This window comes from Aspergillus viridinutans (genome assembly GCF_018404265.1).
Source record: "Aspergillus viridinutans IFM 47045 DNA, scaffold_3, whole genome shotgun sequence".
NCBI lineage: Eukaryota > Fungi > Ascomycota > Eurotiomycetes > Eurotiales > Aspergillaceae > Aspergillus > Aspergillus viridinutans.
The window spans coordinates 2300785-2328205 of record NW_025091219.1 but is presented as its reverse complement, the minus strand read 5'-3'; the positions used below and the strand labels follow the sequence as shown (position 1 = coordinate 2328205).

The window sequence follows — 27421 nt, the reverse complement described above, 5'->3', positions numbered from 1 at the left end:
CTGGTAATTAATAGTAACATAAACACTACTTCCTTCGATAGGTTCCTGTCCAGAAAATAAATGCTATCGCTTTACTGACGGATCAAAAATCACTGAGAAACGTTGTACCTGACCGGCAAACATCCAGAATGGAGAACGAACTTGAGCATTTGAACTGGAACATCAAGCATGCATTGTCGCAGCTTGAAGGTCCTCTATCGCAGGAGCTCAATTCCTGTCTCGAAGTGTCTCCAACGTCTCTGGATTCGTCAAGTGCGGTTTACCAGAAGATCTTAGACACAGTGCAGGCGTTGGACAAGCTTCTCGTCACCCTGACTCCGCCTCATATGACGTTGGTAGATGGGGTTTTTGGTAAGCCTTTTCAAAACTCATACACTTTGTATAGCAAAAAGGAACTAATCGGAAATCAGCCTTTACCAACAGCAAGGTCCTGCTGTGTGCGTCCGAATATGCACTGGCCGATCACGTCCAGAAGCTCCAACCCTGCAGCATCTCGGAGCTAGCCAAAGCCACCGGATTGCATGAACAAGGCCTATTCCAGATCGTCCGGTATCTTCGCGAGATGGGGTACTTCTCGCAGGACCCCGAGACCGGTCTGTTGTCCAACAACCGTCTCTCCAATCTCCTACGCAAAGACCACTGGGCCACCTGGCTTAATTGGGTTGACTTTTTCCCTCGCGAGTACTATGACCTCCTCTCGCGCCTCCCGGACCAGTTGAGTATTGATCAGCCGAAAACTGCCACCGAGCTTTTCTACAACACCGACAAGCCCATCTACCAGTATCTGGCCGAAACGGGCAGAGCTGCTGGCTTCCACAAAGTCACCGGTACGGGTAGCGTCGTTGAGGCTCCTGGGCTGCTTGCCGACTACCCATGGGACGAAGTCAGGTCGGAGACCGTGGTAGATATCGGGGCTGGAGTAGGAGACTTTATCCGGTCTTATCTGGAGAAGTTCCCCGACGCCACGGCCGCTGCATTCGAGCTTCCTTCGACCGCAGAGATCCTCAAGCAGCGATTCCCCGCCGATGACCCTCTGACCAGTAGAATCGTCTCAATCACTGGAGGAGATTTCTTCCAGGACTCGATTCCCAAGTCATCTGTCTACCTTCTCCGATGGATCTTGCATAACTGGGGCGACGAGGATTGTATCAAGCTGCTTCGGCGGATCCGGGAGACCATGATCATCAAACCGGGAGTCAGCCGGGTTTTGATTGTTGAGTCAGTCTTGTTTGACGGGCGTCTGGGACGCGGGGCTCGGTACGCAGATATTCGCATGCTGGCGAGGTGCAGAAACAAAGAGCGCACGCTGGAGGAGTACCGAAAGCTGGCGGAGGAGGCTGGATGGCGGCTGAACCGGGTGGTCTCCCCTCGCGGATGTCTCACTCAGATCATGGAGCTGCGCCCGGTGGGTGCATGTGCGGTGTCACCGCATGCTAATGGCAATGGCAATGGTGTAGGAGGATTGGAATGGGAGTCGGAGTTGATGTAGGGTAGATTAACAGGGGACGCTCGAACAGAATGAAATTGTGATGAATCTTGTGGAGATGGACAGTGTGGTTATCTTGTCTGTAGACAGCCTGATACCAAAAGAAAGAGGCTAGAGTATTGAAGTCCATATGTGTTACATCAGCGTGCTATCTAACATAATTCCTGTGTGAGTTGAACACAGTACTCTATAAGTACTGTACTCTCACATTCCAACAGAGGCCCAGAGCACAGCCATTCAGCCCCGGCTCCAACAACAAATCCCAGTAGACAAGACGCAGGCGGAAGGGCGAGCTGACTGGGCCCGGGAAACTCGGGCATTGACTAGTTCTGAGACTTTGAGCTTTTTGATGTAGCAACCTGCACATGCTGCATTGTACTCCGTATAAGGAAAATTTCTCCGCATCTTCCGAAGCTCCGAGCAACGCAAAAAAGATCCGCATACCAGGGCTTATCTATATAGATATTTGTTAGACATGGAATACCGCTATGATTACAGATATGAGACCCTATCCTGACTGGGATATAGTCCGGACACCGTTTTGGCCTAGTGGTATAATATTTCGATAATATTATATACTACCTTACTAATTCGAAAACAAAGGCGTCGTTACTTGCATTTCTCCAGTGGCTTCCCGCAAAGGGCCGGGCTACTGTGGCCAGAGACATCAAGCATGCAACAAGTGACAATTTGCTCTATGATGTCTTTCACAATCTCTTCACTGGTCTCGCGGCGCCGAGTAAGTCCAGAGTTGCTCTAATAAGCAGCAGTCATTGCTAATCTCTGAAACAGTGAAAGCACGCTCACGACAGCCTTCCCTGACAGACTCACCGCACAGCAAAAGACAGGAGCAGGTAGAGGCTGTGGCCTCTAAACTTGACCAGCCGAGCACCCGTACTGAGGACTTTCGAAAGTTATGTCTGAAACCCGAAAACATCAACAATATCTCCAACGGGATGACGCAGAGAAAAGCTCTCCATGAGGAGTTCTGGAGGTTCAGCCTCGCTTTCAAGCCCACTGTTAGTACCAATCAAGCCGACATACATACTGTTATCCAGGTTTACTGACAGAGATGTGTGCTATTAGGAGGATGAGAATGTATATGAGCTAAGAATCTTTGAAAGCCAATTTTCAGACTTTGAATTGGCGCACCTCCCTCCGACACGCAAGGTTACGTTTAAGAAAGCAAAAGACGCACAGGACATAGAGCTTCCCAGTGCCGCATTCCTGGACTGTCACTGGAGACTCTCAGAGATCTTACATGCCTCTGGCATGGCTGAGGTCATCGAGAAGCATCTGCGAGATTGGGATGGTATAAAGGGAAGTACAGACTGCCTAAGGGAGGACGGGGGTACGGATATTGGGGAAATTCTACAAGTGGGCCTTTGGCAACGGGTCGTAGGATAAGAACTTCTGAATACTAATACTATGTCGCTGATGAGATGACATGTACTGCGAAATGAGATAAAGCACACCTACAGAGAGGTAGTCAAATCGAGTGCAGCAAACTCCTAGGTTCTACAAGATAGAATCGCCTCGTAGAGTGGTTCATTCGATTAAGCTATTATCTAACATACAAGGAGTAACCCTTTCAATCAATTACTAGCTGGGCCCATCCATCAAACTTTCTTCAAGAGTCGCGGTCCGCCCTTGCACACCCGAGCGGTCGCCGTGCATAACCCCCCGAGAATCATTGTTGCTCCTGCAAAGCACATCAGACCCGTGAATTTGTTGCCTTCGCGGTCTTTGATTGCCCCTTCGATGGGAAGGCCGGTCAATGCTCCCAGCGCGATGGCCAAGCAGAACCCGCCGAGCTTCACCCCGATATCCTCCACACGGTCATTCGCAAGGGAAACGACACATGGGGGCCCGAGACTCACGAAGCCGCCGCTGACAAAACCAAACAGCAAGGCAAACACGATAATACCGGCCAGAGACGTATGAAACTCCAGTGGCAGCCAGAAGGCCAGCACCAAGACTCCGGATAGACTGGTCACGATGCACATGGTGTTGAACTGTCCGATGATGTCACTTATCCAACCAGGCACAATCCGGCCAACCAGGGATCCTGCATTGGCAATAGCCAAGGTATACTGAGCAAAGTCTTGATATCCATGGAGCGACGCCATCTCTGGGAGGTAATTAAGTGGCGCAAAAAGGCCCCACATGGTGAAGAAACAACCCAAAACGAAGAAACCCCAGGGCAAACTCTTAAACCCACGAAGACCACTGCGGGGCGCAGCATCTTTGTCTGTGGGGGTTCCTTTACTTGCTTTACCAAGCGGCGGGAAAGGAGACGAGCAGAGAAGGTTGGCAATAAATAAAAGGATGCCTTGCATGAGTGCAGTCCAACGAACAGCCGACGCGAAGCCGACCTGTTCAATCAGTCGAGGGAGCATACATGGGTAAATCACTCCACCTGCGTCCGACATTAGCCATCCATTGAGGTTGATTTGTTGTCAGAGGTTCGTATTCTCACCTAGACTGCTACCTGCGGACACAATGCCGACTGCCAAACCTTTCTTAGTCGAGAACCACTGCGTCGCCGTTGCCATGGCAGGAAGAGATAGCCCAGCGGCAGCCAGACCGAAGGCGACTCCCTGCGCCAGCATGACCTGCCAGTACTTGGTGCACAAGCTCAGCATGCACACCGAAAACACGGCCATAATGCTGAATGGCGGGAGCGTCCTGCGGCATCCATAGACATCAATCAATTTTCCCACAGCAGGACCGAACATGAAAAGCAGGAAGATCTGTAGGGTGGTAATCCATGCCAAGGCCGACGAGCTTTGGTCCTTGAACATGGTCTCCTGGTAGTACAATTGGAAGATTCCGCATCTATTCTCGAAGAATCAGTTCATTGTTCTCAGATGTACGGAGAAACGAGGCGAAGAGAGAATAGAACAGAATAGATACGTACGCATTGACGTAACCGAATGAACAAAACTGTAGCAGAAACGAGCCTGCAACGCAAGCCCATGCCTTGGCACCACCATTAGGCGGGACTCGCTCGAGGGGTTTGGGGGCCACGCCTTTCTCCTCGCTTTCTATYGGGCTAATCGCCGAGGGAGCCTCGTGCTTAGGCACTTCCGACATTGTGAGGGAGTATATGCGTTGAGAAGCAATTACCGTAGATGATCAAAGGTGGGAAGAACACTAGAGTAGAGGACGATGGTCCATGGTGCGGAAGTCTTTTAAAGGAGGCCATCAGCTCGGCCTCGGGGAAGGGGGTGAATATACAGAAGTTCGGCCTGAATGCAACGGCGGAGGGTTCGTGCGGAATAATAATAGTAATAGTAATAGTAATAGTAATAGTAATAGTAATGAGAGTAGACAAAACAAAGTTAAGGAAGATCATCGTCAGATCGACCCGTTCAAGCGCCAAAATCCTTTAGGTCGGCCGAACTAAGGCAGTCCGTAGGGTTCGGCCGAGCATCAGGATACTGTAGGATGCCTAATTTCGGCCGAGGCGAGGCCAAGGGGGGCGCCAAGCCAAGCCTCCCAGTCCAAGACTTCCAAGCCCGTAACAAGCATGCCTTGCAACTCCAACCCATGACGATTCCAACCTTTTACGAGATCTTTTACGAGTGAGCTGACCACCGGTTGCATTATTCTCTCAGTTCCCACTGTTTTCCCTCCCTTCTTTCCTTCTTACCCAACATTCCAACTTTGTCAGAAAACGATTCCTCTGGCTAGGCGACTCTCCAGACTGCACGCCTAATTTCTCACTAAATACGAAGCCATCATCTTATCCATCTTATCCATCTTACCCTCCTATTCACCAGAAGCGGTAAGTCACGGAACCACTCCTTGCTCCATCAATCAGCGTCAGTAGGTGGGAGCTGACCATAATCCTAGGTAGTGTCATCATGGCTCCATGCTCTTGCAAATTAATAGCCTCCCCTTCGTTACAGTCATCCCCCCTGTCATTTTTAGCACTCGCGCGTGCCAGCCTGCCAGGCTGCCAGGCTGGTCGTAGCGATTGGACGCCAACGAAAGTGTCAGCATGATTGTTAGTTCGCTATTGGACTCCGCCCTCAGCGACTTGGGCAATGGGACGATCGTAAGAGAGCATCGTGTTTCTGAGTTTCTCCCAATGTGGCCTTTTTGGCCCCATCGCGGCGCCTGTCCTATTTGAACCCTCTTCCGGTACCGTTTTCTCATCCTTTGAAAGTGCTAAGCATCCTTTTCCGTATCAAAACCGCCACTTGGCTAAGGACCGATCCTTCACATTTCTTGGCATTATGACATCTACACTCCCTTATACGACAACCCAGCAGAGCAATTCCGACCACAAAAAGCTGCGTTCTGCCTGTGACTCGTGTCATCAGTGCAAGGTCAAGTGCTCCGGAGGGTCTCCATGTTTCCGTTGCACATCAAAGGGCTTAAACTGTCGCTACGGCTATCAAAACAGGGCAGGAAAGCCTAAAGGAAGCAAAAACCGGAAGACATTAGAGAGGGAGCATCAGCTAAAGATGGAATGGCTGACAAGCCAATTGCGGGATGCCAATGGAGAGCTGGGGAATCTGAACATCGATCTCTCAGATCCGGCGACACTGCTTCCAAGTCCATTTTTCTCGTCGAGCCGCTGGAAACAGGTGAGTCGTTTGGGTCTACAACACAATTGAGCACCCCTTCTAATGCTAGCAGGGCCATATTCCTCTCCAATCTTCTGTCCAACCCACGACGACCAACCAATGCATCAAGTCTACCGAACATGAGAACGAATGCCTTCCAACGCCGCATGACTTGGACACGTGGACAATGGACCTAGGTCCGATTCTACAGACTCCCAGGGAAAGCACATCAGAGAGCCTTGAAGCTTTCACGACGCCCGTCTCGTTCCCTGGCGATACGTACTTGCGGCAACTCAGTGACCCCACCACCCCGATATCATATGGGTTCCCGTCCCCTCCTGCCCCTCTAGACGTAACCGGGGATCCGTGCGCCTGCGTTCAAACACAAGCGGTCAACATATCCACTCTGCATCAGCTTACGTGTCGTGATAGGTCCGACCGATTCGACTTGGCAATGAAGTCAATCACATCAACCCTGGAGACCTGCGAGAAATTCATCGCCTGCGACGCCTGCGACAAGTCCCTTTCATCAATCCTCCTCACGCTTTCAGCCATCGAGCTGATCTTCACATTATTCGAGCAACTGACCATGAACAACCGGCGCCTATCACCTCCGGAGGAAGAGCAGCGCCTGATCCCCTGCTCTCTTGGTGACTACAAAGTCACCAAGGAAGAGGGCCAAGCTATCCGGAATGTCCTCGTCAAGATGACCCTCTCCAAGGGGAGGCAAGCCCTCGACGCATTACAAAACCTTGTGAATGGATCCGTAGACTTTGTGGACGAAAGCGGCCCATGCGAGGCTCCCCGACACGACCCCAACGAGCCAATGTTGAGAGGCTTGTCCGTCACCGATCGAGCTTACATGACCCAATGTATCAGCCGCAGAAATGCGGCATTGGAAGGACTCATGGCCGCGGTTGCCGTCTAGACCAAAAACCAATAGAAATTAACCATTAGAAATAAAAGTGGCGTGATCATGGTTACCTTACTCTCCGAGACACGTTGACAACCTAGGTGCTGTAAGGACTTGGTTGAAGTAGTACAATCACCAATCACCCACATACATGTTACAATGGAAACAAATCACCAATTGTTACAGCTGGCTGAGGTGAATATACCCAATGGCTGTGCCGGTGCACGAGGAATGGAACAAGAGGAAAAAGCGTTCCTATGCAAGGAGGTGAAAAGCAAAGAATGTCTCGGAAGGCTGATACCAGCTGAACAAGTCCATGCCGATCAGAAGGGTGTCAGACAATTCACCACGCCAGGTTGATCTAGAGCACGACCTCCCCACAGTACTTGGAGGCTTGGAGCCAAGTCAGCCCGCCCCCAGAATAGCATATGATGGATCATTAACGCCTTCTCACCCTGCCTTAGGTAGTACAGCTTTGCGTTGGGCAACCGCAGACGCCTCCCATCAAGACCCAATGAGCCGCTATTATTTACCGACAGAGATGGCTGGCGAACCAGTCCAGCCCAGCCACAACGTGTGACGATGTGATGTCCTCGAGTTGCGACCGCCTCATTCATTGCTGGCAAGTTACGCCCAGACTATCAGGATCCGCCATACAAACGGTCTATGCTTATCTCTAAGCTTGTCTGGACCCTTTGCTGCTGAATTGGATCTGATCTAGCCTCTCTGGCAAGGTTTGGTGGGGTTCATGAGAAAGAGGATCGCCGATCTGCCCAAGGTTAGGTGCCTTGGAGTGGTACCTTAAGGCTTACTACCTTAAGGCTTAAGGTGAAGGAAGGGGCCCGATCAAATGGTATCCAATCATTCCAATGACATGGAGCATTTCTACCTTACCTACCTACCAATAGGCAAATGGAATGAATCGACATCAGCCGTATGAGTCCTAAATGTGATTCATTGAGATGGCAAATGACCGGCTGAATCCACCTCATGCAAGTGGTTCATCGTACCGACCGGTGTCACTTTACTGCCTGGCATCTGAGGCATTATCCTAAAGATGTTTACTTTGTAAAGTGATGAGAATGGCATTTCCTCTGGCACCTGGACTGGTCACCATCTGGCGCATTTGGAAAATCAGCCTTCAGGGGGAACGGTTCTTATAAGTTATATACTCGAGGCCACTTGAGGGCAGAGTTTACAGAGTACAAGACGGGTATCAGAAGGCCATACCAAAAATGGCAAAACTAGCTACATAACGGAATTCATATGTCCTCGCTGTACATAATAAACATTAATAGTGTAGATAGAGTCCGATCATTAGTCGAGCTCGTGGATCGCCGAGATTGACCTTGGAGTCCGTCAACCGCACCACCGTGGCTCAATCATCTAAAGGCATGGTGTCTCATATGACGCCATGAATCCGCGACTTTGCGTTCAAGCCCAGGAATAGGGGTCCGCGACCTTGTGGTCGGCCACTCGTCAGTGGCAGCCTGGAGCTGACCCTTGCTGATGGCCAGCGAACGCCTCAATTTCTCCTGTCGGACAGCCGCCCGTCGGGAGGCTCTCAACTCCTCTATGCGGCCTTGTCCGACACGGTGTCGCCGTACAAAACAATCCTCCAGTAATGCATTGGCGTCGAGCAGCTTCTTCGGCACCGTCTGCACGACTTGGAAGACTTCCATGGGGTCGGATACAGCAAGAATGTCCTTCTCGCAGGCCTTGAATATAGCGAGGGACACACGAAAAAACGTTTTCGAACCCTCAAAGAAGAACACATCCCAAACACGCAACGTCGTCTCTAAAGGCAAGCTGCCAATGAACAACGACATCAGCCAGTTGGTCAGTCCCAGAGTGATATCCGGAAGCCGCGAATCCACCGTCAGGGCCGGAGTCTTCGACCGGCTAGGGTTACCAGCGATCTTGTTGTAAATATGAGGTAAAGATTCCTTCAGCAGGACCATGAGAATCCAGAGGTCGATGTTGGCGCCTTCAAGGCTAATCTCATGAGTGCCCGGCAGATAGACAGACGTCACGATATGCAGCATCCAGAACGCTTTTTCTTCCGGAAGAAAAAGCAGGAGCATACCGGTGATAAAGTTGAGCGATTGCGTGTAGCCCACCTTGGGGTTGTGCAGGGAAAACGCATAGAGAACGCGACGGAGTGACTGGATCATCTGAGTCTCAACAGTGACCGAGCTGTACTTCGGGTTGCTGCTGCCAGAGCTAGTACCCGAGTTCATAGCTTCGTCGACAAATTCGGGTTTGAAGTGAAGGTTATCGGGGAATGTCCGATGCAGATCGCGCTCGATGTGCTCCTTATCGTCGTTGTTTGGAGAATCCATGGCTTCCTTGACGAGCCGGTCATACAGTCCCGGGTTTCGGTTGAGGAGATCGAAGCCCCCAGCATACCAGAACCAGGCCGCCCCACGAAACTCCGATGGAATCCCCTTGCGGACGAACCGCTTCATCTTGGACGATTTGGCTGGAAACACTGTGGGTTCGGACGTCGGCAGCCCATTCTCCTTGAGCAGTTCTGCCCATTTGAGTCTCCGGCTCGCCACAAACTCTGAATATGGACCATTCCAAGCTTCGTACTGTTCAAGGGTGATATAGTGCGTTTTCTTGCGAAATCCATACCGATCACGATGCTCTGTCCCCGGCAGAAGGGGAGGGGGTACAACGCCAGAAAGTAGGACTTTTGTCTCCGTCCGATTGACGGCCGGGGTATCCTGGGTCTCTTTCTGATTCGATGACTCTGCTGGGGGTTCTTCGTCATTGGTCTCTTTCAAAAACTGCTCATCTTGTAGTTTTCTGTCTACGGAGGTCAAGTCAGGAAGTGTTGGGACCGGCGGCATGCCATTCGAAGGATGGAGGTCAGGAGAGTTCTCGTCGGAGCTGTGTCCATCGTCGTACGTGAATTCCGTCGGCGGGCGTGGGCTGATAGGTCGCATCTTGCTGTCGTCACCAAAGCCCGGTGAGGCTGGCTCCTCCGTCACATCGCTGAACCCATCCAAGTACATGGAAATCGCGTCTTCGACGCTCATCCCACCATCCTTTTCGTCCGGACCATCCGGAGTGTCTGGCGACAGGTCAGTTATGGAGCTGCTCTTTGTCAAAACACTGCTGCGTTCGGTTCCACTGGCTTGCTCAATGCTTGATCGCGACGTCATTGCGGAATTGACGCTGGAACGGAGCGCTTCGTCTGCGTAGACGTCGGAAGATCCATTGGGCGTATACCTGGGCAACGCAAGTCCTTGGGACGGAGATCCATTGGGATAGTGTTCGCGAGGCGGTTGTCCCCTCGGGCGCCTGCTATACATTCTCGACGTCGACATGGAGATTCGCAATCCTGGTCGGCCAGGAGGAGGGCCTCTTCGGTAAGACGGACGCTGAAAGTCATCGTCCGGCCGAGGGAGATTTGGGGAGGGCGAACGAGGGAAGGTCGGAGCGCGGTAGGTTGGTTTTCTCAGGGCGTATTCATCGGTCCCCCCAACTTGAGAAGAGGCCGGGCGGAGGAAGGGGTCATCAGGATGAGGATATGCAGATGCTTTTCGTGGAGGATGCGGAACCGGAGGTAAGAGGGGGGAGGGAGATCGAGGCGCGCCGGCAGTGGAAGGTCGAGAATCGGGAGGGTGGATTCTTAGAGGATCGAGCCGTAGATGAGGCGGTACTCTGCGACTCCTGGCGGTCTCACGGTCGCCTTGCCGGGAGGACCATTGCAACTCTCCATTTTCTGTGACCATGGCCACGAGATAGAACCCAGTTCCCGCTGGACATTTGTCGATAACGCAATGGATGACGCCGGGGGTGCAATACCACGGTCAGATAGTTACACAAATATGAAGGTCGTTGGAAAGGAGGAAACGAGAGTCGTTGAGAATAACGAGAGTTTGAAGAGGCAGGTGGTCTGGTATTTCGTTGAGAGGTCGTATAGCCCGAGCTACCGTTAACGGCGGAATGGGACAAGCAAATGAGCGTCAAAATATTGGAAAGAAGAGACAAGAGGAACGAAGAGGCCCCAGCACCCACGCCAGATGATATCAGTCCATTGGACAAGAAAAAGCCACAGGACCCTGCCAGAGGTTCAATTGAAGACTCAATCTCCAGGAGAGGACAGGAAGAAAAAAGAGCCCAGATTGTGGAGGGAGAATTGGGGTCGAGAAGAAAGCTGGAAAAGAACGAAAGAAACGAGATCTTGTGCTTTTCTTAGTGACACTTAGTCTAAGGTACGTACTCCATACTCATAGCGCATACCTGAAGGTAATTTCACAGTAGCACTTCGTAGGGTCACTAAGGTGGGTAGTCGACTAGTACTCCGTAGTGGTGTTATGAATCATGATTTTTGAGACGACGGAAAAGGGGAAAATTGAGGCCAAACTGCCTGGTTTGGCCTAGCGCTGTATCAATCGTGTTTTTCTCCTTCTCCACCAGACGCTGCAAATATTTAAGAAAACGTTGGCGATGAGCTCGTTTAGATTTGAATCTTCGTTTCCGAGTAATGCGAGCTGGTTTCGAATTAACAAGTATGACGATCGGATGATATCAACAGTTGAGAGTCGGTTGGACTCCGTGCTTGATCTTGGTACTTGGAAATTGGAACCGAAGCTCTGTATCCAGGCTAAAGATACAGGGCACTTTATTACGTTTTTCATCCAATGTACGGAGTACCAGAGGTATCTATCCATCATGGGATAGATAGATACAGGTACCTATGCTAAGGTATCTAGGCCTGCAGGGGTTCTCCGAGTTATATGCAATAATTTGCCGCTTCACCCCTGTCGTTCAGCCGTATGACAGATGCAGCATCCAATTAGTGGCTCATATGCAGGTGACAATGACAGGCATCTACCTATTATTGCGCTACAGGAACAGGTCCAGTCATGAACTACAGTACTAGTATGGCTGCAGTCTGCAGATTGAATCAACCAACACAAACTGTGTTCCCAACCTGGGTTCGACCTTCGTTCCGTTCCGTCTTGCACTGTGCAGCAGTACTAACAGTTGGAGTGGAGGTGTCACATCCATGGATGCATACCTAGGAGAGGATAGCTTTAAAAGTACCTGCCCATCATCATTCTCATTCTGCACCTTCACCAAGTAGACTACTTTAAGCGAGTTTCGACATGTCCCAAACCCAGATCATGGGTAAACTAATGTGATGACGATGAACTGCGCGTTACGCCCGTTAATTATCTGGGCAGGCTCCTCCGGTATCTATCTTGTTTTATTTGATTAAATGTGCGGCACTGAGAGAACGCCTAGTCTAGTCTAGAACCCTTCATTCGTTCCCTCGCGTTTCATCTTCCGCTAAGGTAGAATGGGCGTGCTCCACCCAAGGGTCTTCTCTAGTAGGTACCTACCGGCTACCCAAGTCCGAGGGAAGGAGTCATTATTTCTGATCATCTCTTCTCGAATACGGAGTACTCCGTAGTAGTTCGTACTCGGTGCAAATTGATCCGGTTGCCTCAAATGACCAATTTCAGGCTTGAACTCTGCCGTACCTTGCGTCGGGCTACGGCTGCTCCCGTTGAACAGCTCCGGTTATCCCTGTAGGCTGTAGGGTGAAGGCTGTAGGCTGTAGGCTGTAGCACATTATCACTGCATGCTCGATTACGGACTATTGACCAGATTCGTCGAAACTATCTAGAGACCAAGCTAGAGGCACAGCACAAGCCCTTCTACGGAGTATGCCCCCTTGATATGCATCACTTGTTTCTTTTATAGAGGAGTCGAAACGGCGGTACTCCCAACTGAGTCATGCATTCAAGCCGGCATGTATCCAATGTATCCAATGTATCATCTGCGTGTTGGAGATAATACTTTGATCGGACATTGGTCCTGACTCTGGTTTAAGCTACGCAGACACTGCATGCACTGCAGCACAAGTTAGGCGCCTCTCTGCCTAGTCATCTATGACTGACTTCTGTATTCTCTAGGGCTGTAGTATCTAAAGAATATGACTCGTACTCTTCACACGCTTGTGCGACACATAGGAGCGCCGGCCTTCAACGCAGGGATATTCTGAGTGCGCTCGGGTGCACTCCCAGACCGAGGAAGACGGTAGAGAAGGGGAAGTGAAAGTGTGGACAAGGGTCCATCGAGCCCGACCGTAAAATGCCAGTAAGAAGACAAGCGCAGTCGAGATACCGGGGTGCTGACGCACGCAGACAATAGGACACCCAGTCTTTAGACTTTCACATGCAGGAGGACGCTGAGATTCTTCCGCGTCCCTGATTCTCGCGCAACGACCGCGCACCAGCCATCACTTCTTCCAATCACGCCTTTTACTCCGATGCATGCTTCCTCGTCCACTCCCGGGCAACCTCCTCGTACCGCTTGGGATCGTTCTTGTACTGCTCCGCGATCCGTCCTTCAACTGCATCGTCCGGCATGGGCTCTTTGAGCAACTGGCGCGCAAACTCCAGCACAGCCGAGATCCGCGAGCTGGGTTTCCATTCGTCGGGCCGCAGCATGCCTAGACACATGCTCCCCTTGTCGTCATTGGTGACATTCGGATGGTAGATTTTCGTCGCGAACGACACCGTCGGCGGTTTGAAGGGATACTCGGTGGGAAGGACGAGCTTGACTTGGAATTTGCCTTTCTGTGGATTTGTCGACGATGGTTAGCGCTGCATCTTGGGCCAGGAGCGACATTCAATCGCGTAGTAACTTACGTGGTATGGTGAGCCTTCTGGTCCCTCCATGTAGACTTTCCATTCATACAGGTTCGACTCGTCCACCAGCTCGACGGTGATGCCGGCGGGAGGAGACTCTATAAGCTCGGCAAGTTCCTGCAGCGCCAGTAGTCCCGTTAGCAAACAAATACAACCGTAAAGAATTCAAGGCGACCTAGGCACCATTGACCTACCTTGGCTATCCGCTTCTGGCTACCCATGTTCGCGACTCTTCACCAAGACTGGGACAAACTTCGGTGGAACAGTAGAGGGCTATAAAGCTGGCGCGAGGATCCTGTTCCTGATTGTAGATAGCAAAGATGAGTACCCAGGAAGAAGCTGCTCGTGATATGCGTGCAGCGTAACAGCTCCTGAGCCCCAACTAGCTCACAAGGCGGGGCCGTGACGGGTAAGCGGGGTGGAATTTAGCATCGGCGTTCTTTGACCTGAAGTGACGACAGTTGGTTCCGGAGAGTAGCCGGTGGATCATTCTTTCTAACTTTGCCAGTATAATTCTTCTAACTATGCTTTTATTGAGGAGCCCGATTGAATTGCTTGACAAGGCGAGAAACTACAGCAATTTACGATGCGCAAATGCAGTCCGCAGTAGATGATCTAGTCACATATATCGGCCACTCTGGCTGTTCTTACAGAAATCCCGGCACAGGACACGTTACATGACGGCAGTGTAGTCTTCGGCCGCATGCTTTCAGGCCAGAGGAATCAACACAGGATGCCAGCTGCAGTCGTAGTTCAGCCACGAACAACCTTAGTGAATAGAAGCCGATTTATTCGATAGACTTCCAACATAAACTATTGTTCCCGTTGCAGTATGACCATCAAACCCATAATACCAAGCAGGACCGTCTTGAGCCACGGGTGCTCACTGAGCATAATAGTCACATATCCCACCATGGGCATATACCCGCGCACGCTGCCCACAATATCCTCCTCGCGATGTAGAAAGTCCTGGTTCTTCGCATACAGCTCGGTATCGTCGGCAATGTTGTTGTCTCCCTTGGTGAGAAGCATGTTGGGAGGAACGGAGGAGGTCCTATGACACACCCGCCTGGTCAGTAATTGTTCGCTGCAGACAGAAGGGGACAACCACAACGCACTCTGTAACCTCCTTGACCTTCTTCGCTTTGCCTTCGATTTGAGGGAAAGTTCTAACGACGCGATGCACGATCGGGATGTCCTTGCCCCGGACGTTGTAGACCACGATTTCACCTAGCTCTGCCCGTGGGCTGCGGTTCCACAAGAATAACAGGTCGCCTCTCTGGAAGGCTGGCTCCATGGATCCGGAGAGCACGACGACGATGGGTGACGAGCTCGCTCTGTAAATATTCAAACTGAAGTTAGTCTATTGAACCCTGTCCTTCCAAGCCTGGTACTGACGTGAACACGGAGAGGCCCTTCCACAGCATAAACGCTGTGGACAGAACCAGTGCGAAATTGAGGACTTGCGCCAGAGATTGACGCGTGCTAGACAGATTTGACGATAAAAAAGACAACATGGTGACGGTTGTATATGGCCTGAGGGAAGGGTGAGCTTGGCAAAGACGCTTCGGAGATGCTGCGAAGGACAAAGCCAGGTAGCTCAGTGTTAAATGCCAGGGATATCAGTGACAAAATTGAATGTCCTTGAAAGTTCAGAGTCTACCATCAAGCACAATAGGTTAGTGACAACCAATCGTTGGCAGTTGCTCAACTGGTATTGCAAGGGAAAAGCGGACAACCTGTGAATGTTTGAGCTAAAGGCCATGTGGTTCGAAGCTACCTTGGCTTTGCGGGAGATAGAACATCTTCGTTATCGATAACACGCCTTCAGCCACTCTCAGGTTGTTAATTTTCCATCGGCCTCAGTTGAAACAATTTGATTGGTATATTTCCCTTCTATCTAGATTGAAATGTGATTATGCTTAGATACTTCAACTTGCGAATAGTACGATCCTTGGAATAAATTGTGAAAGCATGCGATCTATATACTCCACCCAATATATAGTCTAGACAAACAGCTGACCTGACACATAAGAATATAAAAACAAAAGTGCAACGTATTACACAAAAAAGAGATAATTACAAAAAGAGAGATAGAAAAGAATGGGTGAAAAAGGCAAAGAGAAGAGAGTGTGAAAGTCTCACACTTGGGCAGGGGACGATGACTCTTTCTGGTTCGCATCGAGAACGTCCCAGTACTTCTCTTTCCTCCCTTTGTTTGTGATGAGGCCGATCAAGTCAAAAGGATCAATGAAGGTCTGTAGGAAGGGTCGACTGTCTTCGAATCCTGGGCCTTCAATCTCTGTCACCCCATCCTTTGCGAGATAGACCTTGTTCGAGCGTGGGAGCCATTGCATGGGATGGAGAACATTGAGTAAAGTGGTGTTTGAGAACATTACAACAGCCTCAAACACCCAGAAGAACCATTCATCTTTCAGAATGGGACTCAAATCCGAGACGTTGTAAATGTTGAGGCTCGCAGTCGTGAAGTACTCGACCGTTCGGTAGATGGTTCGCACCGTGATAAGTGTACAGCTGCATAACAGAACACACAAGGGACGTTTGATCTTGTTGTTCAAGACACCTGTACGGCGACAATTGAGGTAGAATTTGCTTGCAAGGGCGACAAATCCCACCATCAAGGCAATCTGCAAAATCAGTGCAGCCTTGAGCAGCGCTTTGCCAGTATTCTGCTTGCTGACAGTATTGTCTGAATTGGCCACCAGAACAGCCCCATTCGCTGTAATCACCTCGATCAAAATTCCCAGGGCAACAAAGGTTGAAAATACTCGGCCGGGGTGAATTGGCGAGTGGTAGGGGACATAGTAAAGAATGCGACCCAGGGTGAAGAAGTTGGCTCCTTCGTAGACAGGGCTATAAGAGAGTCAGGCATCGCGAGCGAGAACAATGCACAATAGACAGAAAACCTACGGTCCCACCAGCAAGAGAACATTACTCGCGATGAATATGCCTAAATCGTCCCATTGACCGAAAGCGCCAATGGCCCGCATAATGAACCCTGCTGTGAAGAGTGTAGCGGACCATGGCAGCAAGCCTGTCACCTTCCACGATTTGTATTTGCTGTGGCCGAGAGATCAGTGCTTGACATTTCATCTTGGAGGCAGCTATGTCATACCAACACTGGTAGATGTGCGTGAGACCGGACGCAGCAAAAAGCAATGCGAAGGCAATAGGAGCACCCTTATTTGGTGCATAATACCAGTAGCTTCCTTCTTCTACATAATGTTAGAGGTGGTGGTGGCCATACTGACGAATGGTCGAACTGGACTTACGGTGTGGTGATCTCGCTTCTAGCATGATGATGCTGTCTATGGTGAGGCACTCGTTTCTGATAGGAATTGGTACAAGACAGGAGTAAGGGAAATTTGATGACTCGACTTGCAGCAGCCTTTGGATTATCACGATGTCGTCTAAGATATTGAGATTGCGATATGGACCATAGAGGCCCTTTATATATGCGAAGCCCTCATGATCTCGCATTCATCGTCGCAGCCCAGGGCACTTTGGCGAAAACGAGATGCCCAAACCGGTGTAGCAGCTTATCCGATAAAGGCGAATAAGCTACAGCATTTACATGCAACTGACATTTCTAGTTCAACTGGGTCGAGGCGCAGTCTCGCCCGACGCCCTGGTTTGTGGCTTATAACCTTTTTCTCGAATAAAACATCCCCCAAGAGTAGCAATCACTAGCTGCCAAGAACTATGACCATGGCGTAGAATACGAGCAGCCAATTTGGGTTAGTATCAATTTGCCTAGCTTCAACCAAGCCCGATGCTGATTCGAAGTTAGGCGAGTACGAGCGGGGCGAGGATTGTGAGTAAAGCCAAGCCTCGAACCAACGGGCAGCCAGCCAAGGCTGAAGGGTCAAAGACATCGCGATTCGCGAGCCTTGGGTGTAAGCGGTGGACAGACTGACCTTCATAAGGTATTCTTAATTGGTTTGACAAATTGATGACTGGGACAGGTCAGAGATGATGTCATCTTCTGGCAGCCTGAAGAAGATGGCATCAGCGGGTGACTTCCCTTTTGGGATGTGTTGTCTGGACAACCAAATACTAACCCGATTAGGAAAGAACTGTATCGTGCCTTCCAAGTGTGGAAACCATCCAGAGCTGCTGCCGTCAAGTCATCACTCTTTTGCTTTGGTCCTCGACCTCATCTCACTTAAAGGCGTCCGACCAGCACCTACAGGGTATCGCCGTCATGAGTACGACAACAAGACCTTCACAAGCCTCCCTTTTTCAGGTCTATCTGCGACTTCGCCCTCCCGTTTCGCAGCACCAGGATCCTTATGCTGAACGTTGTCTCGTGATCGAGTCTCCAGAGGAGAGGACCAATAATACTGAGAGCGACGGAGCGCCCTCGGCTCCTATTCCAACACACATTATACTACAGCCACCAAATGATGCCAGGAAGCGTGCGGTCGAGAAATTCGGTTTCACCAAGGTTTTCGACGAGTCGGCTTCCCAATTGACTGTCTTTGAGGATACTGGGCTGGAATCGTTGGTCAGAGGTGTACTGCTTGAAGGCAGAGATGGGCTGGTTGCCACGCTGGGAGTCACAGGGAGTGGAAAGGTGCGGACGATAAATGGCCGTATGTGACCGGCTGGAAAGAAAGATACTAATGGCTTTCCTGTACAGAGTCACACTATCCTCGGCTCAAAGACACAGAGAGGTCTTACACAGATGAGCTTCGACGTTATCTTCCGGTCCCTAGATTCAACAATCAAACCACCCGATAACTCCATTAGCCCAGTCCTCCTGTCCTCAGTAGCCGCATCAGATACCTCGGAAGCCCAGTTGTTCACAGCGCAGACATTCCTCGAAGCGGTATATGGCGATTGGAGTGGCGACCGTGGAAGAAACTCTCGAGCACAAACCCCAATGAGCTCGTCTAGGGCCGAAACACCCATGACGGTACGGTACCCCATTCCCTTGAGCCCGTTGGCAGGAATTCAAACATTACGTCCATCCATTCCGAGACGCGCACCCAAACCCTCTATTGGCCCCTCAACCCCTCAATCCCCCCTCAAAGGAGTTTCCCCTGGTCCGCGCCGCACCTGCCGTACTGGTCCAACGGCTCTCTTCAAGGAAAGAATCGGCCGGATCATCCTAGGTTCCCCCAAAGCACCTTCATTCACCGCCACAGATAGGGACCCAATCGATTATACTAAACAATCTTCTCACATACTTCAGGAACCGACTCCTGCCCTAATCTTTCCTCGTCGCAATATGCCTCAGAAGCCCAGCGCTTTGCCTCGTTTGCCGGATGTTAGCCACTTGACCGTCGAACTTAATCACAATTCCGAGTACATCGTCCTAGTTTCAATGTATGAGGTGTACAACGATCGAATTTTCGACTTACTTTCGCCTGCTGTCGTACCCGGTCAAGGAAGCGCCATGTCGCGCCAAGGGACAAATGCCCAGAAAGACCGCCGCAGACCCCTTCTGTACAAGTCGACCGAAGGATCCCCTGACAGAAAGGTCGTGGCCGGACTCCGCAAGATTGCTTGTAGCACATACGAAGAGGCTTTGGCAGTCCTCGAAGTCGGGATGACCGAGCGTAGAGTGACAGGGACTAGTGCTAACAGTGTTAGTTCCCGGAGCCACGGATTCTTCTGCCTTGAAGTTAAGAGGAGGATGAGAAATAAGAGGACAGGAGAAGAAACATGGATTGGAAACACGCTCACTGTTGCAGATCTTGCTGGTAAGTCACTGAGAAAACCGTTTATCACTTCGTTTGTAACAAGGCGCTTGTAGGTTCTGAGCGGGCGAGAACCGCAAAGACGGCGGGATCTACCCTGGCGGAAGCCGGTAAAATCAACGAGAGTCTCATGTATCTGGGACAATGTTTACAGATGCAGAGTGAAATCCAAGAAGGGAAGGTGCGTTTCATGATGCCCATGATGTCTCTTTCCTCGCTGATTCGGAATAGACTGCTCTGGTACCTTTCAGACAGTGCAAGCTGACGGAGTTGCTGTTTTCGAACTCCTTTCCCTCCTCAAATCAGATGCCTGGTTTCAGCCGCCACCCGCAGAAAGCGATCATGATCGTTACAGCTGATCCATTGGGTGATTATAATGCGACGTCGCAGATCCTACGTTATTCCGCCTTGGCTCGCGAAGTAACCGTTCCCCGAGTGCCATCTGTCACCGAGTCTATTCTGTCCAGCACGCTGGGCTCCTGCAAAGGAGCCGCCAGTGGACGCAACTCGCCCAACCTAGCCTTGAGCGAAGAGCTCGAAAAGGCAGCTACCGAGATTGCACGACTAACTTCTGAAAATGAGACCTTGGCCGTGCGACTTGCAGAAGAGGAGATCATGAGAGCCGACCTGGAGATGAGACTMAAGTCAAGTGAGGAAAAGTGTCTTCTCATCGAACAGGAGGTGCGAGAGGAATGCTGGGCCGACATGGACGAGCGAATGGAAGAGGAGAGGAAGAGGTGGCAGACTGCGTTTGACGAACAGGTGCGTACTCAATTTTTGGGCTGGTATTTGACTGTGGCTGATACACTCAGGTTGGCCGCAATGATGAACATCTTGATAAGAAGATTGACTTGTTGTCTCGAGGATTCCAAGGTAAGATCGTCGCCCACGATCACATTGCCTCAAGCTCAGCTAACATCTATCACTCAGTCTATGAGGATCCCGGCTCAGCTACCGATCAGCGAGTAGAAGAACTGGAACTGGAGAATGATCAGCTGCGAAGCAGAATTGCTGCCCTGGAACGCGAACTCATGGGCCGCTCACCCACCAAGAAGCCGAAACCTAAGAACGTACTGGAGTCTTCACATGGTTCCAATCACCTTGGTCGTGAAAGTGACATCGAGAGCGCGCTTCGTCGTATGGACCAGCTGAAATTAGCTGACAGCATGTTCTCTCCTGCCACTTCTGGAAGCTCATCCCCCGGCAAGAAGCACAGAAAAATGGCAACAAGAAAGTGGGATCTTGCCCCTGAGGAAGATATCTAGTTTCAACCAGGTTTTGAAGTTCTGGTCTTCGTTCGAATTTGTCTTTTGGGCGGAATACCTTGGGTCTATGATAGGAGGAGTTCTGGGCGTTGATTGATCCTGGAATAGTTGAGATACCATCATCAGTTATTAATGTTCGCCTAAAATACATGGCTTCATACATAATCCCCCAACGCCACTTGCCATTCACTCATTCAATGCGCCCAAACACCCTTCACTTCACACAATAAGAACAAATAGACCACTTGCATATAATAACAGTTGAGCCAGGTAAGCGATCTTGCTGCCGCAGATACTGCGCTCATGTCTCCATTGGCTCAGGTTCGGAAGCATTCTCCTTTCCCGGATCACCCTCGATGACCTCGGGATCTTCTGCCTCGTCTTCCATATCTTGCGCGTCTTCTGTTTCTTCCCCATTACCTCCGCCTTCTTCTAGGCCATCCTCATCGCCACCATTCTCATCACGCTCAAGATCTGCTTCATCACCCTCTTCTCCTTCTTCACCTTCACCTTCTTCTACCGTGGTCTCGCCTCCCCCTTCAACTTCGCCCAGGTCAGCATCGCCATCCCCAACCTCATCTGCCGCGTCACCATCAACGCTGGCGGGGACGGACATCTCCGAATCAGGATCCGGCGAAATCCGATCCCGTAGATTAGGGAAGAGCAGCTTGCGCTCCGACGCGAGCTTCGACAACTTCTCGTCATCAATCTCGCTGAGCTCGCTCTCATCGTCGGCGCTATCTTGAATGCTCTGTGGGATATCGCTCTGCTGACCCGTTTCGAAACTAGTCTTGCTAGGTTGATTTCTAGAAGGCGCCGCAGGCTCAGATGCAGCCGGTGGCTCGGATTCCGCAGGCACCGATGTCTTTGCGGCCGGGGCGCGCGGGGTGAGCTTGCGGTTGACGATCGTTTCGGCTCGCTTTTGGACGTCCCTTCGGGCGATGCCCTTGGTGCGGCCTCGAGGCGCGGGCGCTTCTGAGGCAGGGGCCGAGTTTGGAGGTGTTGGGGTGTCTGCAGCTCCGTCGCTGGTCATGAGCAGGTGGTCGACTTTCATTTTCTCTTTGTTTTCCTCGTTGGCTTGCTCGAGGACTTGGGGCATGTTGATCTCGTAGAGGCGGGAGTAGAGGTCGGCGATGAGGTCTTCGAGCAAAGAGACTTTCATGAGATTGTTGTTGAGCTTTTTCAGTTCGATAGCGTCGCGAAGCAGTTCCAGTAGAACTTGGCTTCCCGGTGCCAGCTGGGAAAGATTCTCCAGGCGGGCTGTGTTGGCGACGAATTCTTCCCATCCGATTGGTTTGAATACATTCTCTTCGTGTCCCTCGTTGATGCTGCCTGCTCTTCGAATGACCTTTGCATAGGTAAGGCAAACATCCTCCCATAGCTTCGCGTGGTTGATGAAGTCACCTTGCTTCTTTCTCACGCGACGCAATAGCTGATCTAGATTGGCTCGGTCATTGAGTTGATCAAGCAGACTAACGAAGAAGTATACATATCGGGTAGTATACACGAAATGTCTTCCAGGACGCTCGAACTCCGGCCTCCAGACCTGAATAGTCATAGTCTTGGTAAAGATCTGCTGCGTAAGTTCATTTTTGGCTGCTGCTGCTGAGACAGCGTCCTTGGTGTCGTCGTATGTAACGTGTGCGGCCCGAAAAGCCATGCGATGATGCCAATTCGATTTATCCGCATGCTTCAAGCGCCGGAGTACCTCCAGAATATAAGGCTTCCATCCGGCCTTGTCTTCGGGGGGCTGAACTTTACGAGCCAAGGGGGTGGCCATGAGAGTTCGGCTTCCTTCAGCTGGCTGAACAGATAGTCAACATGATTGTACGTCATGAGAAATGGGAAAGACCACATACCGTGAGTGTGCCTCGATCGACTAGCTTATGGACGATTGAGACCAGTTTATAATGGGGTTCAAAAATAGGATCCGAGCGTGAATCCTTGCGTTGGGGAAGTGTATCGATGGCATCAAGTAGCGAATCCAAAAGATCATCAACGTTGATACGCTGAGCATTTCCTCTCACAGAATCGTCACAACTGAACATCTTCCAGAGACACTTGCTCAACATGTAGTGATTCCTGCTTCAATGTAAGAACTGGGCTGGCCCAGGAACAGCCGATGAGTACTTACATCCAACTCTTGGGTTTGTCAATGGTTGCGCGCTTAAGAAGGTACCTTGCCAAGTTCCACACGGAGTACGACCTCATCTCCTTGAAGGGTTTCCCTTGGTACATTCGCTGGCTTTCTTCATTACTGTAATGACGGGTAAAATCTGCGAGACTGAAGGAGGCCATAGAAAGGGGCTCGCGGGAAGATGAGTAGAGCCTAATACCAAAATCAGTGTAGAGCTCAGACAAAGTCGCTCTGGTTTCAGGAGTCGGCTCGGCGTTCCTAATTGCTGTCGCAACCGCCATTGCATAGCAGTGGATAGCGTTCCGTTGCCAAGTTACCAGCTCAGTTCGATTGTTGTTGATCTTGTCCGCGGACCAGGTGATATCTTCCTCCAACTTTGAGTCATAGGTCTGAGCAAGGCGGTACCAGGACTCCCATCTTCCAGTACAATGTTCTAGATCTTGTCTGAAGAAGCTGATGGCTTCATCAAGATCGGTAGTCGGCACCGGATTCAGGCGCTTCTGAGAGCGGAACTTGGTCAGGGCTGCGTGGCCCAACAGGAAATACCATCCATTCCGGGCAATGACCGCGCTCTCAGTAGGTACTGGGATCAGCGGGAGATCCGCAACACCTCGAATTGCGCGGAAGAGTTCAGTTGGATTGATGGGTGACTTCAGGTAAGCGGACAGGATACGCTTGTTATATGTGAGAGGTGGTGACGATTTTGTCGTTCCAATGGCTTGCTGTATCTTCTCAATTGTGGATTTCAACTCAGACTTTGACAAGTCCTTGATACTCATGCGTTTCGCCAATTTCAAGACAAAATCGATCATCTTGATAGCCGTTGAGCGATCTAGCTTTTCTGGCGGACACTCGTGTTCAAACAAGAAGATCCCCGAGGGAGACAAGTTGATGCCGTAAAGATCCCAAAGAATCTGGCAGATTTCAGCCTCGTAGTCTTCCTTCGACTCCAAGCTGAAGAATTCGGCCTTCATCAATTTGAGGAACTGCTTGTTCGACCGTTTGCACATCTTACGAACGCCAAGAGCATTGTGCACAGAGCGTAGGAAGAGAATACGGTCCTCGAGAGGAGACTCGAAGAGATCCCCATTCTGGGCAATGGCTTCTTTAAGGAGCGTGTATTGTAGGATCCAACAGCGGACCTCCATCTCCCTTAGCTTCTCCGTGAAGTTCCCCAAAGTTTTAGACAGCGAACCACGCACTGAGGAAGATGGTGTTTGCCCGACACGAACGGAGTCTTCGTAAAGAGCAAAGCTATGCAGAAGATTTGTCAATATTGTCAGGGCTGACATGGAAGATCTCAGATGTTCCATATCAAGACACTCGTACGCTGTGTCAGATTGCTGAAGCGCCAGTGTCAACAGCTTGGTTAGAATGCGGTCAAGAGATTTGAGCCATCGAATCAGCGTTATCTCTCGGTGCTCGTTACTTTCTTCGAGATAGGAATTGCCAAGAAGTTCGTGAATTATCGTCTCAACACTGCGAAGGTAGCACGAGACTACTTTAGGGGGATAGTCGATCGCCTGATAGGCATCCCGAAGTCTTTGCCACAAGAACAGTTTTAACATAGCATCTCCTCGGTCCAAGAATGAGCGCATCTCCTTAAGCTGTACCAATGACTGTGAGAGTGACTGGTCATTTGACTCGCTGTCCTCGGAAATTTCAACGGACGAGGGTTCTATAATCGGCTCAATCGTTTCGATGAGTTCGACAGGATCCTCCGAACCAGGGGTGAAAATCTTCATGAAGAAGTCCATGGAGTTCAATTTTGAGATTTCCTGGTCGATCGCATCCGCTGACAACTCAGGCATCATTGCGTTGTTCATAAGATGGATCACTGGAATACTCAGGCGATGCAAAATTTCTTTCAACTCTTGAAGACATAGCAGTATGTGCTCACGATGAACATCTGGCTCCATATTGGAATGAAAAGTCGACGCCCATATATGGCGGAGAATAATGGTATTCTGGCTATCCTTTTTTGATGGGCCATGATCCAGATAGTGACTCAAAGCTGTCCTTGCAAGCATGCTCCATCTCATCAGACGATCCCGTTGCAGAAGTCTTGTATCCTGGTCGACCTCACTGTGGGGATTGTTAATGGAGGCATAAACGTCGAGGTGGATCTCGAATATTGTCTGGGCCATCTCCAAGTAAGCGAAATGTTCACGGGTATACTTGAATGGCTTTTCGGGCGTATGGTTGAGTATTTGATGTTCAGTTTGCTCAGCCTGTTCAAGCATTTTTCTGAAGATGTAGTCGTCGTCTCTTATCAATACTTGGACCACTTTTTCCTTGAGCATGTCTGGCCACTGAAAGGCTACGTACGCTGACTCCATAACTGGCCATTTTTTGGAGCGCGAGTTCTTCCGCACAGGCGACTTCCCATACAACGGCATCAGAAGGAGTTTGAGCCAGGCAAAGACTACTTCATGAAGGTCCAGCCATTCGTCATTGACACCCTTCAAGAATTTGCTCAAAAACTTGTCGTCCGTAAGGCTGGGCTTGAGTCCGGGTTTGCGAGCAGATTTTCTCGAATGCTCCAGGAAGATGGCCAAGCCAGAGTTGTCCATGGCTTTCATGTCCTGGAAGGTGGATGAAGTATCATCTTGCAGCATTGCCTGGGATTTTGCTTCGTCCCAGGTTTTGACGATACTGTCCAGATCCCGATACAGCACATGTACCGCTGACGTGGGCAGATTGCTCGATTTCTCCACGGATGATTTCGAACAGTTAGCTGAAGCTTGTCTCCGCAGTTCATCAACACTCTCCAGCTTGTCGACTCCAAGTTTGGACAGTAGGGGTCCGACCGTGTCAAACATCCATTCATCGGCCTCCACGTAAGTTTGCAACTTATCCTCGTAATATTTATTCTGATCGAAAGAAACCTCATCAGACTGGAGCGAAGTTTCTGCGATTGAGTCTCGTAGGCGGGTTCTTCTGCTCTTTGTCCTGACAGGTTCGGCCTGGTAGTCCTCGTTCGCAGCGGACGCAGACGACCTCTTCCGACCAGCACTTGATGGATTTGGCTCGCCTTCGTCAACATTTGGGACGTCCTGCACAGTGGCACCATCACGTTGCCGCGCCGATTGATTCTCAAGAGATTCCATAAGCTGTTTTTCGGCTCGTTGGTCTATGGACGATTGATCATCAGCGTGTTCGGAAATCGAGCCAGGGTCCTGAGACTTTTTGGATGTCTTAGGTGCTGCGCTTTCAGTAGTGTCTGCTATATCGGCATCCTGTTCTGGTATGTGATGAGCAGACTCGGCATCCTCCACACGGGAAGGTTGATCCTGATCTGCGACTTCTCCAGCGGTCGAAGATTGGAGATCCGCCGTGGAGTCTGGCATCGAGAAGCTAATTGAGGTTCCAGGACCAAATTTTGACGCATCAAGCTCCATGTCAATGAGAGCCTGAAGGATGGAGTCGCCGACAGCAGCCCATGTATGGGACGTAGGGGTCATTTGATAACGGGACGCACGAAGGGCTAACGGATTTCTGGAAGAATCCTCATTCCTCACATGACTGGGAAGAGCTGGAAGATAAGGATACGGGTCCTTTTGACGTTCGAGGAACTTGAGAAGGGCCTTCTTTGGTTTCTTCAATGGAACCTGAGAGACAGATAGATTGTCGTCGAGCGCCTGAAGGGCCTCCCGGAGTTGGCCTTGGGCAAAAGTCTCGTCCAAGCCTAGCTGATCTGTTCGAACTTCTAAGCGATTTTCGTCATCTGCGAGAACGCTTTCCAAGCAGTATCGAGCTAGTCTGTAGCTGTGCAGAGCGCTAGATAGCCTCGCGCTCCGTCTCCAAAGATTAAGATCGGTATCATCGCGTTCCAAAGCTTCGGCAAAAGAAGCCAAAGCGGCGTGCGTACGCTTGTTCACTTCGGATAGAATCTCCTGGGCTTTGTCAGAAGTACTGGGGTTATCCTGCAGAAAAGCTTGCAGAGAATCAAGCGTAAATTGCCCATGGTTCTTATAGGACAAATAGATCGTCTGTAGCAGAGTGCTAGATGTCGAGTCAGTGACACCGAAATCTGCAAACGTCTCTGCTGCGCCGATTGCTGCGACATCCTCATCAAGATGTGCCTCGGAGTCTTGCAGAGCAGATCTTTTAAAGTCGGAAACCGATTCGGGATATTTGAAGATTTCCGAATTGAGGAGAGCTTCGTAGGCCTCCGCAGCTTGGGCATAAAACTGTGGACCCTGCGAGTGTAACTTGAGGGCGTTTTGATAAAGCTTCAAAGCTTCTTCAATCTGTATCTCCTTGGTATCATCAACCTCTTCTTCAATTGCCTCGTCCGGCTCAATATTCAACGCCACCCAGCTCGACATGATGGCGTCTACGCGGCCCGCAAAAAGGTCCCTGACACCTGTGATGAATGGTCGATGATAAACAACATTTCAGACTGATGATTTCAGCCCCGGAACAAGGAAGCTATTCAAGCTTAGTTGTGAGGATCGAGATGCGGATGAAAGAAGTAGTTTAATTGGCGACACGCATCACGCGTTTACCAGGAATCGAATTTCCCGAAATAGGATAGCCTGGGTGCCTCAGTGCCCAGGCCCCAATTTCCAGGCGGCCGCAGGAAAGATACACGGGTCTGATCGGCGTCCCTTTATTACGGATTACGACGACTGGGAATA

At 50.6% G+C, this 27421-nt stretch overlaps 9 protein-coding genes across 9 annotated transcripts; 3 read left to right on the top strand and 6 right to left on the bottom strand.

Annotated features, from left to right (window-relative positions):
• Positions 1-128: 128 nt before the first annotated feature.
• Positions 129-1489, top strand: hasC (O-methyltransferase hasC; the record flags this gene model as incomplete). Its single annotated transcript, XM_043268965.1, has 2 exons — positions 129-351; positions 411-1489. 2 exons carry the CDS (start codon positions 129-131, stop codon positions 1487-1489), a joined length of 1302 nt encoding a protein of 433 aa, XP_043124900.1.
• A 1616-nt stretch (positions 1490-3105) lies between these two features.
• On the bottom strand, positions 3106-4582 carry hasB (MFS-type transporter hasB; the record flags this gene model as incomplete). The annotated part of the gene is made up of 3 exons (XM_043268964.1): positions 3106-3905; positions 3966-4324; positions 4407-4582. 3 exons carry the CDS (start codon positions 4580-4582, stop codon positions 3106-3108), a joined length of 1335 nt encoding a protein of 444 aa, XP_043124899.1.
• A 1148-nt stretch (positions 4583-5730) lies between these two features.
• hasA (Zn(II)2Cys6 domain-containing transcription factor hasA) lies at positions 5731-6991 on the top strand (the record flags this gene model as incomplete). Its single annotated transcript, XM_043268963.1, has 2 exons — positions 5731-6084; positions 6137-6991. 2 exons carry the CDS (start codon positions 5731-5733, stop codon positions 6989-6991), a joined length of 1209 nt encoding a protein of 402 aa, XP_043124898.1.
• A 1367-nt stretch (positions 6992-8358) lies between these two features.
• Aspvir_005749 (putative GTPase activating protein (Gyp3)) lies at positions 8359-10719 on the bottom strand (the record flags this gene model as incomplete). Its single annotated transcript, XM_043268962.1, has 1 exon — positions 8359-10719. The coding sequence occupies one exon, from the start codon at positions 10717-10719 to the stop codon at positions 8359-8361; it is 2361 nt and encodes a 786-aa protein (XP_043124897.1).
• A 2541-nt stretch (positions 10720-13260) lies between these two features.
• On the bottom strand, positions 13261-13871 carry Aspvir_005748 (putative ubiquitin conjugating enzyme (UbcB); the record flags this gene model as incomplete). Its single annotated transcript, XM_043268961.1, has 3 exons — positions 13261-13578; positions 13651-13767; positions 13845-13871. 3 exons carry the CDS (start codon positions 13869-13871, stop codon positions 13261-13263), a joined length of 462 nt encoding a protein of 153 aa, XP_043124896.1.
• Positions 13872-14463: 592 nt separating this feature from the next.
• Positions 14464-15167, bottom strand: sec11 (signal peptidase complex catalytic subunit SEC11; the record flags this gene model as incomplete). Its single annotated transcript, XM_043268960.1, has 3 exons — positions 14464-14704; positions 14769-14987; positions 15049-15167. 3 exons carry the CDS (start codon positions 15165-15167, stop codon positions 14464-14466), a joined length of 579 nt encoding a protein of 192 aa, XP_043124895.1.
• Positions 15168-15791: 624 nt separating this feature from the next.
• Aspvir_005746 (putative RTA1 domain protein) lies at positions 15792-16968 on the bottom strand (the record flags this gene model as incomplete). The annotated part of the gene is made up of 4 exons (XM_043268959.1): positions 15792-16524; positions 16582-16731; positions 16787-16886; positions 16944-16968. The coding sequence occupies 4 exons, from the start codon at positions 16966-16968 to the stop codon at positions 15792-15794; spliced, it is 1008 nt and encodes a 335-aa protein (XP_043124894.1).
• Positions 16969-17875: 907 nt separating this feature from the next.
• Positions 17876-20641, top strand: Aspvir_005745 (kinesin family protein; the record flags this gene model as incomplete). Its single annotated transcript, XM_043268958.1, has 6 exons — positions 17876-18247; positions 18314-19379; positions 19433-19557; positions 19608-20138; positions 20189-20249; positions 20307-20641. The coding sequence occupies 6 exons, from the start codon at positions 17876-17878 to the stop codon at positions 20639-20641; spliced, it is 2490 nt and encodes an 829-aa protein (XP_043124893.1).
• Positions 20642-20942: 301 nt separating this feature from the next.
• On the bottom strand, positions 20943-27109 carry hir3 (putative transcriptional corepressor of histone genes (Hir3); the record flags this gene model as incomplete). Its single annotated transcript, XM_043268957.1, has 3 exons — positions 20943-22445; positions 22501-22723; positions 22776-27109. 3 exons carry the CDS (start codon positions 27107-27109, stop codon positions 20943-20945), a joined length of 6060 nt encoding a protein of 2019 aa, XP_043124892.1.
• Between the last annotated feature and the right edge of the window lie 312 nt (positions 27110-27421).